This window comes from Lampetra planeri, chromosome 33 (genome assembly GCF_965212315.1).
Source record: "Lampetra planeri chromosome 33, kcLamPlan1.2.h2, whole genome shotgun sequence".
NCBI lineage: Eukaryota > Metazoa > Chordata > Hyperoartia > Petromyzontiformes > Petromyzontidae > Lampetra > Lampetra planeri.
This window is the reverse complement of record NC_136139.1, coordinates 9,237,997-9,252,343: the sequence shown is the minus strand read 5'-3', so window position 1 is coordinate 9,252,343 and position 14,347 is coordinate 9,237,997. Positions and strand designations below refer to the sequence as shown.

The 14,347-nt window shown below is 51.5% G+C and overlaps 1 protein-coding gene across 1 annotated transcript in view; it reads left to right on the top strand.

The window, feature by feature from the left end:
• Positions 1-4,288: 4,288 nt before the first annotated feature.
• LOC144729763 (uncharacterized) overlaps positions 4,289-14,347 on the top strand; it is a 41,598-nt gene continuing 31,539 nt past the window's right edge. The window contains exon 1 of the mRNA XM_078610231.1: positions 4,289-6,245. Coding sequence (XP_078466357.1) covers positions 5,244-6,245 — 1,002 coding nt within the window. The 5' untranslated portion in view covers positions 4,289-5,243. The remainder of the gene's footprint in view (positions 6,246-14,347) is intronic.

Here is a 14,347-nt window from a genome sequence, read left to right as displayed (position 1 = left end):
CACCGATGACTCTCACCGACGACATAATTTCACACATTTTGAGCCGACTCTCTGAGTTGCATTATTAGGTTGGATGTCTTTGTATTGACGGACTGAATGTCCTTCTCGCTCAGTCACCGATGCTGCGACATACTAGGCAAGTCACCGATGCATTGACATACTCAGCTCGTACATCGACATGCTAATCTCTCACAATTCAATAGCCACTTCCACAGCCTCAGGGAGGCCATCTCTAGCCCGCCCTCTTACACTGAGGCTGCACCCATCTCAGGCCTATATAAGACCTCGTGTTGCAGTAGCTTTCTCTCTCTCACCTGAAGACGAGTGCTTGTGTTGTGATTGAAACGTCGTGATCTATCAATTCTCTACCCACGTGACTTCACCGAAAGACTCAAAGAGGATAGATTCCTACAGTCACGAAAGCTTCAAATCAAGATTTATAAATCACATCACGTGACCCCCTCCCCCCCACCACCACCCCCCAGGGGGATTCCGCGTGCCACCCCGGTTGAAAGCCCCCCCCCCCGCTTCAGTCGAGTGTCACGGCGCGTTCGCATCGCGCTGTCTCAGCATTGCAGCGAGGACATTCCAAGCGGCGTCCCTGGTTGGGCCCCTCGGTTCACATTCTTCCTCTCGTCATCACCACCCCCACCACCCCCCAGGTGATGTCAGGGCGGAGTCGAGTGGCCGCCAACATAGTTTCTAACCGTTCGGACGAAGCTGAGCAGATCCGAGCACGCGGGTTGCTTTGTTGTTACCTTACATGGGAGAGACTCTGTGCGGTGGGCGGTGGGGGTGAGGGGGTGGGGGATTCACAGGTGTTATAGGCTTGCAGATGCAATGATTAGCGCAGCTGGACTTGCTCGTTCTGTTCCATCGCCTGGCGCGGAAGTTGAAACCATGGGCAAGGTAGTTTTCAGTTTTTCAGTTTTTTCATGTTTTCATTTGTTTGGTGTAGCACTGTGAGCCATTCGGCTCTTGAATCGGGTAAAAACGTAACAAGCAAAAACATGAACAAGAAAACACCTTAAAGTGACTATGTGACTATGTGCAAACAGAAAATCCAAGAAAAGACGGCAAAATATTGCAGAAAAAGCACCGTACACCAACGCTGTGTGCAAAAATCCCAGTGGGATGCAAGTCAAACAACAACAACAACCACAAGACAACTTAGTTGAAGGCCATCAGTCTCACTCCGTACTACAACAAACAAACATGGCCACACTAAAAAACTTTTCGAAATCACCAAAATGAAGCCATAAAAGCAATGTAACAGTGATGTTAAATGTCCACCCCGCACCCCAACGCCTCTGCCCCATCCACTACCTGGTATCGTGTAGGCCCATGCCTGCGAGAGCATTAAACACGTACCCTTCGCGTGGCTAAGTGCATGGGCTTCCTGCTGGTACTGCGACGATTGCTCGGTTTGTACTGAAGTGAAACAGACCCCGAGTCCGAACATTGGCCCGGCGTAACGAAGCCAATTGCATTAAAATACAAACTGGCCTGATAACTTGATTTGAAGCTTTCGTGACTGCAGGAATTACTCTTTGGTTCTTGCGGTAAAGTCACTTAGAAAGAAAATCAATTCAAGACACACAGACAACATGGGTGTGTCTCTCTGTGTGTCTCTTTGTTGTCTCTCTCTGTGTCTCTCTCTGTGTGTCTCTCTGTGTGTCTCTCTCTGTGTGTCTCTTTGTTCTCTCTCTCTGTGTGTCTCTCTCTGTGTGTCTCTCTGTGTGTCTCTCTCTGTGTGTCTCTTTGTTGTCTCTCTCTGTGTCTCTCTCTGTGTGTCTCTCTGTGTGTCTCTCTCTGTGTGTCTCTTTGTTCTCTCTCTCTGTGTGTCTCTCTCTGTGTCTCTCTGTGTGTCTCTCTCTGTGTGTCTCTGTGTTGTCTCTCTCTGTGTCTCTCTCTGTGTTGTCCCTCTCTGTGTTGTCCCTCTCTGTGTGTCTCTCTCTCTGTGTCTCTCTCTGTGTGTGTCTCTCTCTCTCTGTGTCTTTGTGTTGTCTCTCTTTGCTTGTGTGTCTGTCTGTATGTCTCCGTATCTGTGTTTTGTCTCTCTCTCTCAATTTAAGTTCTACCTGATGACGATTGCTTGTGTTGCAATCGAAACGTCGTATTCTATTATTTAATTTATTTTCTTTCTACTCGCCTGACAACGTCATCAGCCCGCTGGTACACCGCTTCAGTGTCACCCCCTCGTGTGTGAGCGCGATGGGTTTCGCCGGAATTCCGCCCACGCGAAGTCAAAATGCCTAAGAGTGGAATTGTCTCGAACACCCCCAACGTGAGAGGGCACTCCTGACAAAAATACAAGTTCCGTAATACGGGTCATTTTTTTTCTTGGGTTAGATCGCGTAAATATATAAATGTGTCGTTTTTAAACCCGCCGCCATCCGACACGGCCAACAGAAAATGCGAATTCGTTACTAGCACAGTTCTAATCGGTGTGTTGGAGAGCAAATCCACAGCATTTACAATCTGAGTCCGACGTTTCGCTATACGTCGATGGGGGTTACCTGCGAGCAGACAGTCACAGGTACTGCTATTTTCGTGCACACAAACCACAGGATGTACACGAACAAGGTGCATGCATAATGTCCGTCGATTACCATATGAATAGCCCTCCCGGTAATGGATACCCATTGTAATTTATTTGCCTTCATTAAACCCCCCCCCCCACCTCTGGCTTTCGCATAAGAAGGGCTCACAAGTGACGTTATCACATCATTCCCTCTATTTAGGGAATGAAACAGGAGGTTTTCTCCACAAATCTGGCTGGGGGTTGGTGGAACACGCAGAGATTTTGTGACATTCCCAAAACCTCGCTTCGGGGAGGCGAGGGTTGGTGGCCAGCAGATGGCAGTACAGCAAGCGGGAGCCCGTCTGCTCTGGTTAAATCATTGCAATTGTCCCGTGGTGGCTAAAAATAGTTGTTGAACCTTCAACACGAAGGGTCAGGCGGGGTCAGTAAAAGGTTCCTGGCGCGGCTGCACCGCTCGGCGGGTGCTGTGGACGTACTGGTCCCCGCCATAGGAACGTCGACATTGCACCGATGGCTCAAAGCTGAATAGGGCGGTGATACGTGTGAAATTGCACTGCCCAAGCGCCGTATATACCATATAGTGATGGTAATAGTTTTAGTCAAGAAGAAGAAAGGGGTTTAGAAGTACAGTACAACAATGGATTTTTGCTGCACTGGCCTGCGTAGGGTCCGAGAACTGACGAGATCGGGAATGTTCTGGAAACGTATTTAAAAAAATAATAAAATAATTATCCCACCCAGGAAAGCCCCACTGCGTGACCGTGTGCGTGGGGAGCGGTGGCGCAGTGGTGAGCGCGCTCAGCTTGTAAAACCCAGCGACCCGGATTCCATTCCCGCTCACGGCCACCCACCAGGGACGCTTGTGAAGGCCGTGACGGCCTTCACAGGTGCTCGCGAACAGCACTTGCCCCAACAGTGTGTTAATGCTATACGGGGGATCTTTGTATTTGTCATGGTTCACGCACTGCGCTCCGAGCCCGGACAGCTGGGTGGGTGGCCAGCACCACGCCCGGTCGCCTTTGTCTTCCCAGTGCTAATGTTTACACACCGCACCATGTAGTCATTTATGGCTTAGTCGACCTAGGGGAGGCCCAGGACCGGTTCAGATAATCCGTCACTGGCGCTGGCGACCGTGAGCGGGCGAATCGAACTCGGGTTGAAGGGGGTTCACAGCGCGCGCGGCCGCGCTAACCGCTGCGCCTCCACTCCCTAGACAGACAGACAACACGCGCACACACAGACAAAGATCCCCCGTGTAGCCTTAGACTGTAGGGGCAAGTGCTGTTAGCGAGCACCTATTAAGGCCGGCACGGCACACCAGGGTTGGGTGGCCAACACCACGCCCGGCCGCCTTTGTCATCGCACCAGGTACTCATTTGAGGCTGAGTCGACCTAGGGGAGGCCCAGGACCGGTTCAGATAATCCGTCACTGGTGTTAACCATGAGCGGCGAATCGAACTCGGTTCGCAGCGTAGCGCTAACCGCTACACCACCGCTCCCCACACACACATACACACGGGCGCGCACACACTCGCACATACACACACGGGCACAAACGCGCACGCCCGCGCGCACACACACACACGCACACACAGACACACACACACACACAGACACACACACACGCACACACACGCGCACACACAAACACACGGGCACTAACACACACGCGCACTGTATATGTAAAACCGCTCGAGTGACGCGCGAGGTTCGCCCCGATGACGACGTCGCCGGGGGGATCCCCTTAAAGGGTCGCTCCTCTGCGCGGCGCACACGCGAGCGTCTGCGGTGCTGCGCGCGCTCTCCAGCCGGAACAAGTCTCCCTCTTCTCTCTCTCATCTCTCTCTCATCTCTCCCTCCGACTCTGTCTCGTCCGCCTCTCTCGCTGTGTCGCACGCAGCCTGCACCGTCGACTCCCGCAAGACTCGACGTCGCCGTGCCCCTCTGCTCGTGCCGAGTGGTTCCCCGACGGGCAGCAGCGATCTCAGCGCGCCCGTGCGTCGGGGACCCGTCGCTCTCTCGCTGCGGAACCATAGAGCCGCCCGCCTAGCTCTCATCATCAGCATCATCAGCAGCAGCATTATCAGCAGCAGCAGCATCATCAGCAGCAGCATCAGCATCATCATCAGCAGCAGCATCATCATCAGCAGCATCATCATCAGCAGCAGCATCAGCATCATCATCAGCATCGGCAGCAGCTCTACTGGCGTCAATATCGGCATCAGCACCTCGTAGCAGCGGAGTCATCGGGGGGTTGCACGCTTGGTTTTGGAGCAGGTGACTGGGAGACGTGAACTACCAAACACATTTCGCGCACGGTAGAGACGCATCTTTGTCGGCAGCAGTATCGGCAGAAGCCACCGTCACATCAATTGTATCAAGTAGATGTCGTCTACTCAACACAGAATCTGACGTGTCATCATCAGTAGTAGCAGAATCACGTAGATTGCTTTATTGCCATCATTATCAGCATCATCATCACCGCCAGTTGCAGGATCGAGTACTGTCACTTGCATCATCGTCAGCATCATCAGCAGCAGCATCGAGTGCTGTATATTGCATCATCATCAGCAGCATCATCATCAGCAGCATCATCATCAGCATCATCATCATCAGCAGCGCGGCACGGACTCCAGTTCGCTCCGCTCGCCCCAGGTCGCAAGAAGCGCTGCCACCGCGGAATGGCTGTGCGGCCGGCATGGAGACGAGGTCTGTGAGCGCGCGCTCGGAGGCGGCGGCGGAGGAGGAGAAAGAAGAAGTGGAGGAAGAGGTGGAAGTGGAGGTGGTGGAGGAGGAGGAAACCACGAGGTCTAGGGGAGACCACGCCATGGGGGTCCGTCCAAGCGAAACCGGCGGATTCCCTGGGGTGGACTCCACCCACGGCGGCAGCGGCAGTCAGATGGAGGAGGGGGGAGGAGGAGGAGGAGACCTGAATCTCGAGTCGAACCCGACCCCTGACATTTGCGGTGGCGGCGGTGGCGGTGTGAGTGTCTTAGCGGACATCGCCGGAGCACGTGAGACCGGCAGGCGGCAGAGCGGCGACCGCGTGGCAGGGCAGCCACCTGCCATCGGCAGCGGCACCTCGGACGCGCGCAATACCCTCGGCCTGGATCGGTTGTGCACGACGGAGAATGGATCCGGGCAGGAGGCAACGGCGCCATCGGAAGAGGTGAGCATGATCACCAGCAGCAGCAGCAGCGGCACCAGCAGCAGCAGCAGCACCAGCAGCAGCAGGATCAAAGTCCATCGCCACCAAGCCAGCCCCGGATCCGTCTCGCGGTGCAAGAAGAAGATCAAGGAGGATCGCCATCCGCAGACGGCCACCGCCACCAGCACGGACGAGCGGGGGGTCTCCTCCCGGGAGGAGATGAACGGTGGGTCGGGACCCCTCCCGGTGGTCACCGTGACCGAGCACGAGAGCGATCGCCGTGAGTCGGACTCGAACGAGGCGGCGAGTTCGTCGGACGGGGCCGTGGGATTCGCGGCTGCGGCGGAGACGCGCGGATTGAGTCCCGCGGACGTGGCCGCGAGCCGGTCCCCGTCTCCGCAGCGCGTCCACTCGGCGTCCTCATCCGACGGACTTCTGTCCTCGTCGTGCGAGGAGTCCGAGGGAGGAGGAGGAGGAGGTCAAGAGTGGCCGGGGGCTGAAGGACAGGGCCAGAGGAAGGCGGCCAATGGAGAGCCGAACAAGCGACCCACGGTGAGGAGGGATTTTGGTGTGTTTCGTGTGCGCGTGGACGAATTCTTACTTGAAGCGCGGCCCCCGGGTTTGTGTCTGCTGGGATTCTTTTTACGAGGCCGTGCGTGGTCAAACGTGCTCATCGGAGGTGCGACTCGGGCTCAGATGAGTAATGCGTTTCTGGTGCGATGTGTGACCATCGCCACTGGGGAGACAAAGGCGGCCGGGCGTGGTGTTGGCCACCCAGCCACCTATTCGTGTGCCACACTGCCGGCCTTCATAGGTGCTCGCTGACAGCACTTGCCCCAAGTGTATGATGTTAAGGCTATACGGGGTATCTTTGTCTTCATTGCTATTTCACGTGACGTGTTTGAACCGGTTCTACGTCTCCCCCTAGGTCAACTCAACCTTAAATACGTTACCTGGCGCGGTGTGTAAACATCGACGCTTGTTGGACAAATGTGGCCCGGTTTGGCGTTTGCCAGCCACCACCTCGTGTGCCACAGTGCCGGCCCTCACAGGTGCTGCTACTCGCGAACAGCACTTGCCCCCAACAGCCGGTGTTAGGCTTTGCGGGGTGTGTGTGGGGGATCTTTGTCTTTATCTAATTTCCACGTGGCCGAGCCGCAGCCATTGCCTGTTGCTTCTGGAGAATCCAGCAACAACAGCGGCGCAGTCGTCTCAGTTAACCCGAATGAACGAAGTCACCACGCGGTTCTGCTGTGCCTACCGATACCACACAGACCAGCGTGGGGAAGTGTGCTTCAGATAACCCCCTGCGGCTTAGGGAGGTCCTCATTCAGCAGTGGCATCCAGCAGTGGATTGACAACATACCCTGTTAGCTGGCTCTGTCCCCTGACCTTCTTTTTGTGTGCCAGCGAGCCTATGACGACATTTCCACGTGGCCCCAAAAAAGGGGCAACCTAGCCTGGCACGAGAGCTGTTGTGACGTCACCGGCACGCATTGGCGAATGGCGGCTGTTGTTGTGTTTTGGGAGTAGTGGCGCAGTGGTTAGCGCACCGCGTTACGCGACAACGCCCAGTCCAAGTGCGCTGCCCAGCCACGGCTAACATCTCAGCGGCGGATGATGATGATAACTGAACCGGTCCGTGGCCTCCCCTAGGGCGACTCAGCCATAAATGAGTACAGTACTTGGTTACGGTGCGCAGACATCAGCAATGGGGAGACAAAGGCGGCCGGGGGTTGGTTCGCAAGGCGTGTTTCTCGCACGGCTGATTTATCGGCCATCGCTAATAGGACTTTCCCGAACAGTCTTTAAGCCTACACGGTGGATCTTTGTACACGTGTGCGTGTGTATATGTATGTGTGTGTGCATCTCCTTTGTTGGCACAGCGTCAGTGATGGACATTCCACATTCATATGGCAGGGGGTACGTCTTCCCTGCAGCGTCTATTGACCACCACATTGCGTCGTGGCCTTTGTATGTTGAACTTCTTTCGCACCGTACGTAGCCAACCGTGCTAATCGGAGGCGCGGGGAAAGGACAACAAACCAACACACACAAAGCAATTGCTCAAGAAGTTGGTGGTTCTTGACCTTCGGGGTCCACGCATCCCCTGGGGCTGCGAGATTCCCTTTCAGAGAACCAAAGGGGGGGGGGGGGGGAGTGCAGACTTCAGTAAAGAACCGCACTGATCTATGAGATGACAGCACAGCAAGTGGGTACGTGCAACTGCACCCACCTTAAATTTCGATTTAAAGCTTTCGTGACTGCAAGGATTCATCTTCTTGGTTCTTTCGGTAAAGTCACGTAGAATGAGGACGGCTGCTTGCTTTGTGGCCGAAACGTCGTGAGAATTATTTTATTATGTTTTATTTTTATTATTTTTTTATTTCCATTTTACGTGACTTTACCGAAAGAACCAAGAAGATGCACCCACCTTGACGAGCAATGTCCCCTCGAATGCACCGGTGGGTTTTCTCCGGGCACTTTGGTTTCCCCCCCACCCCCCGCCGCACACGTGGCTCCAATTACCACATCTTCCCTTGTTAAATAAATAATATTATTAACATCATTATTATTTCAACGTCATTATCGGTCCACGATCTATCCACTGCTAGATGAAGGCCTCAAGAGTCCACCCCATCCGGTAGCACAAGTCGCTATACCTGCTACGGTCCCCGCACTTTCAAGGGCCCCGCGCTAAACGCTTTCAAGCGATCAATTCCGGTTCAGTGATTCTGCACTTGCTCTATTACTATAGTACTATACCGCCTTCGACTTTTATGAGCGATTGGGTGTTTAAGGTTAGCGATTTGTGGTATTATCTGGCTGTATAGCAAATGCAAAAATACAATTACCCTACTATGGAAGTTACAAATTTGCGTTTTAATATTTACGTGCTTTTTTGTTGTTGGTATTTAGTGCCCCTTTATAACAACATATGCTACAGGCCCCGCACTAGCTTAATCCGGCACTGGGTGGACGTACGTCCTTCTTGAGCGTCGTGTTTTTTCCCTCCCTTTGACCGGCACTCCGTGGCTAGTCTCGACCACCGTTGCAGCAGTTGCGTTCGTTGACAACAACAACAACAATAATGCTACTACTACTAATAATTGCAGAATCACGTGCAGCTCTGCACTTGAAACGACGCCACTGGCTTTTCTCTGCGCGGTATCACAGTCGGGCATATTTGCGGAATCCACCACGCCGCCGTTGACCCTGCAGGCCATTGACCGAGCAACCCAACGTTCCTACCAGCTCCCTCCGCAGGACAATGTGTTTATTTACACCAGAGGAATCCGATGATCTGTGAAGCTGCGCTTTTCACAGATGTTCAGTCGGGGTGGCGGGCAAGAACTTTCCAACAACAAACAGTGCAAAAATACGACAGCAGTGCAAAGTACAAGAAAGTTAAACAAATCACCCAAACACACAGTAGAACCCCGCTTAACGACGGTGATTGGTTCCATGAATTGGGTCGTTAAGTGATTTGGTCGTTGAGCGAGTATCGGAGATGCATGTTAAAGGCTTTATTTGTTCCGATAGCATCGAAGGTTACCCCCTTTTTTACCCAAAAAACGTACTTTATAATGTTTAAACAATGGATATTAATATCTAAAGATCCTCACAACATTATAAACACATACTATTAACAGAAACGCGGTTAATCGATGCATTAATTAATATTTACTATACCTACAACAGCCCAACGTTAACAGGGGAATGGTCGGTTGGCGAACACATTGGGCTCTATGGAGGTCCGTCGTACTATACACTACACTATGTACTACACTACTATACACTACACTGTACACTACACTACTATACACTACACTACTATACACTACACTATGCACTACACTACTATACATTACACTATGCACTACACTATTATACACTACACTATACACTACACTACTATACATTACACTATACACTACACTACTATACACTACACTACTATACACTACACTATACACTACACTACTATGCACTACACTATGCACTACACTACTATACACTACACTGTACACTATACACTACACTACTATACACTACACTACTATACACTACACTATGCACTATACTACTATACACTACACTACTATACACTACACTGTACACTACACTACTATACACTACACTGTACACTACACTACTATACACTACACTATACACTACTATACACTACACTACTATACACTATACACTACACTATGCACTACACTACTATACACTACACTACTATACACTACACTATACACTACTATACACTACACTATACACTATTATACACTACACTATACACTGCACTACTATACACTACACTATACACTAGACTACTATACACTACACTACTATACACTACACTACTATATACTATACACTACACTATACACTACACTGCTATATACTACACTATACACTACACTACTATACACTACACTATACACTACACTACTATACACTACACTATACACTACACTACTATACACGACACTACTATACACTACACTACTATACACTACACTGTACACTACACTACTACACACTACACTGTACACTACACTACTACACACTACACTACTATACACTACACTATACACTATACTACTATACACTACGCTATACACTACACATTGGCTCTATGGAGGCCCGTCGTTAAGCGATTAGTCGGTAATAGGGGTGGTAATTAAGAGGAGTTCTACCATTCTTTGGGTTTTTCGGTAAAGTCACGTAGATAGGTTCAAAGAAAATAACAAAAAACATTTATTATATATGTTATTGTTTGTTATTTTCCTTGAACCTATCTACGTGACATTACCGAAAGACCCAAAGAATATGAATTCCTGCAGTCACGAAAGCTTCAAGTCAGGGGTTCTATTGTACAAATACCACTAAACCATCCCCACCCTACCAGACAAAGCCCATTCAACACCACCACCAACAACAACAACAGCCACAATAGGAAATGCATTTACAAAGAGCAGCAGCACCTCCAAAACTATAACAGCCCCGGGCTCACGATCAAACTTAGTTTGGCACTGCACCAACGCAAGATCGCTGTTAATCATATCACTTATGTTTTGTTTTGCTCATTGCTGCTACTGCTGTTGGGTTGGCAGTGGTGCCCAAGCGAAATTAACAACAACACTCGACAACACATTCGTCGTTGTTAACTGCGCCCTTAAAAGGAAACACCCTCGATGATTGGTGACGTTTCGGGGGATGGATCTTCTGCACACCTGCACGAGCTACAGGTGTAAGGGGATCTAAGTTAAACGCACCTTGGATTACCGTTGTTAATCCACTGCTGGATGAGGGCCTCTAGTGGCCATGCGGGTCGTGGGTGGTTATTTGAACATACTTCACCACGCTGGTCAGTGTGGACTGTGAAACAGAGGGACATAGACGTCAAAGCACAAGTGCAATACACCAATGTCAGAAACGAAATTTTTATGTATCCTGGAGAAATCCGATGAACTATGAAGCTCTTTTTCCACAGATGTTCCAGTAGGGGCAACGGGGTCAGAAACTTACAGCAACAAGCAATACAACACGATTGGTGTGCAAAGTATAGGAAATATCGAAAAACATAAATAGAAATAAAGTATGAAGTTCAAATAGCACAAGTACATCTATTCCCAAGCATAGGCACTGAACTGCCCTCTGCTGCCCACAACGTAGCCCCACAGCAGCAGCAGCAGCCTATAGCACCTGTTATCCGTGGTGGTGGATGCCCCCATCCAATCACTACTCCAGGCTCAAAGTCCCTGCTTAGCTTCGGTGACCTTGCTCGCAGGAGCACCCCCCCCTGAAGCTGGTCTCAGGAAGGCCGGAGGACCCGGAGAAAAATCCATGCGACCACGAGGGAGAGAGACACCGCACACTCCAAATATACAGCAGCAGGCGTCAGGGGTCGGGATCGAACCCACAACCTCCTGTATACCTAGCGAGGTAGTTAACATCGCCTAGCCACCGTGATGATGATGAGAGAGAGACACGCAGACTCCAAATGTACAGCAGGCGTCAGGGGTCAGGATCGAAGCCAAGGCCTCCTGTAGACCTGGCGAGGTAGTTAACATCTCCTGGCCACCGTGGTGAGATTGTTGTTATTTTTGACGAAACACAGCGGGGGGACAAGTTTCACGACGAGATCGCCTCTGGCCACACATGGGCGGGTGGATGAACGCCCTCGGAGCAAGCCCCATCGCAGAGGCGGCATCGCGGTGGTGGCCTTTTGTTTGTACGGATCTCAAGACAAATTCTAGAACATTCTGAAGTCAAACTATGCAAGAGCTCTGTCATGGGACCCTTTTTTTTTGCTAATGTCAAAGTAAAGATTTTAATTGCTCAAACCGAGATATGAATACTTTGATACCTTTTGGCGCTCTCTGGTCCAACACTGGTGAAACAAGGCCACGAAAAAGGATGTCTCCAGTGTAGGCCAATCAGTTTGAAAGACAATGCATATGATTAATTATAAGAGCACGTTTTTTTGTTGCATGTTCACCACAAGTATGCGCGGTTAATGCAGACTGGATTCCTTGCAAAAGGTATCCATTTGGTGTATGAACAGCTGTTTTTTATTGCCAGTCTGCATCAGCAGTAGGCCATGCTTTCCCACCTGATGACGGACGCTTGTGTTGTGCCCGAAACGTCGCGATTTAATTTAGTTGTTTTAATTTATTTTATTAATTTTTTTTACCTACGTGACTTTACCGAAAAAAACAAAGCGTAGGCTACCACCTCTTCTTATCGCTTCATATGCAAGGGTTGTGCGCGAAAAGCGTCGCTCTTCATTGCAAGCCACTGGAAGCTCCTCCGGGTGGCCTTTCGTGTGACCGCTGGTTGCACCCCCATCATCATCATCGTGCTGCTGTCAATCCCCCCCTCCTCTCCCACCACCAATGGCTTCAAATGCGTGGCGGTCCTCACGCTGATGATTTCTTATCGTCGAAAGTGCCCCCCCCACACACACCCAGCCTCTTAAAATTCGTGAAGAATACCGCGCTCAAATATTACACACATTGTAAGATCATATTACACACACCCACGCAACAGCACCCCGTGGTGGCGAGATGGGGGGGGGGACGAAAATAAAGTGGGGGGTGGGGGGGTTGAGACGTTTGCGCTTGAGAGAAGTGATGGGGGGGGGGGGTTGGCGTGGGTGGTGAGTAGAAGTGACGGGGGCGGGGGTAGGCTAAGCTGGTGGGGGGGGGGGGGTAAATCCGCACCCCCCCCCCCTCCACGGGTCCCGCTCTGCGGTTCCTCTTATCGGAACCCCCTTATCGGGGTCCCCCCCTCCTCCACCCCCACTCGGATTTTTCCACTGGGCGCGCGCTTATCTGGAGTCGAAAGGCGAGAGAGAAGCACGCGCAGCGGAGGCCCGGGCTGATGCACAAACAGCAGCAGCAGTCGCAGCAGGGAGTGTAGCAGCAGAGAGTGTAGCAGCAGTAGCAGCTGTTGTAGCAGCAGGGAGTGTAGCAGCAGAGAGTGTAGCAGCAATAGCAGCTGTTGTAGCAGCAGGGAGTGTAGCAGCAGTAGCAGCAGGGAGTGTAGCAGCAGAGAGTGTAGCAGCAGTAGCAGCTGTTGTAGCAGCAGGGAGTGTAGCAGCAGTAGCAGCAGGGAGTGTAGCAGCAGAGAGTGTAGCAGCAGTAGCAGCTGTTGTAGCAGCAGGGAGTGTAGCAGCAGTAGCAGCAGGGAGTGTAGCAGCAGAGAGTGTAGCAGCAGTAGCAGCTGTTGTAGCAGCAGGGAGTGTAGCAGCAGTAGCAGCAGGGAGTGTAGCAGCAGAGAGTGTAGCAGCAGTAGCAGCAGGGAGTGTAGCAGCAGAGAGTGTAGCAGCAATAGCAGCTGTTGTAGCAGCAGAGAGTATAGCAGCAGTAGCAGCTGTTGTAGCAGCAGGGAGTGTAGCAGCAGTAGCAGCAGGGAGTGTAGCAGCAGAGAGTGTAGCAGCAGTAGCAGCAGGGAGTGTAGCAGCAGAGAGTGTAGCAGCAATAGCAGCTGTTGTAGCAGCAGGGAGTGTAGCAGCAGTAGCAGCAGTGAGCATAGCGGCTGTTGTAGCAGCAGTAGTAGCAGGGAGTGTAGCAGCAGTAGCAGCAGAGAGTGTAACAGCAGTAGCAGCAGGGAGTGTAGTGGCTGTTGCAGCAGCAGTAGTGGCAGTAGTGGCTGTTGCAGCAGCAATAGCTTGTTCTTAGTAGGAGCAGTGACAGCAGCCATTGTCAGCAGCTGTATCAGTATCAGTAGGAGTAGCAGCAAGCAGCAAGGGTACCTTAGCAGCTGTTGACTTTCACCATAGCAATAGCAGCAGTGTGTAAACCACCTGCGCCACCGCTCCATCCTGATGGAGATGGATTGGGGATGATGACGATGAGCGATGGATGAGAGTGATAATGATGATGGAGGACACAAATATTTGCCCTGTGTCTCATGCACCAGCGGTGGTCAATCACTTTCAAGAGAAAGTTTAAACCCATACAAAGGCTCTAATGCACGTCTGTTTGCTTTAACGGCCCTCCTGCGTGCGCCTGCATATAGGTGCGCTGTGTAAACATCGCCACGGGAGACAAAGGCGGCCGGGGGTGGTGTTGGCCACTTAACCTCTCGATGTCCCACCGTGCCGACCTTAATAGGCGTTCGCAAACAACACCTATGCC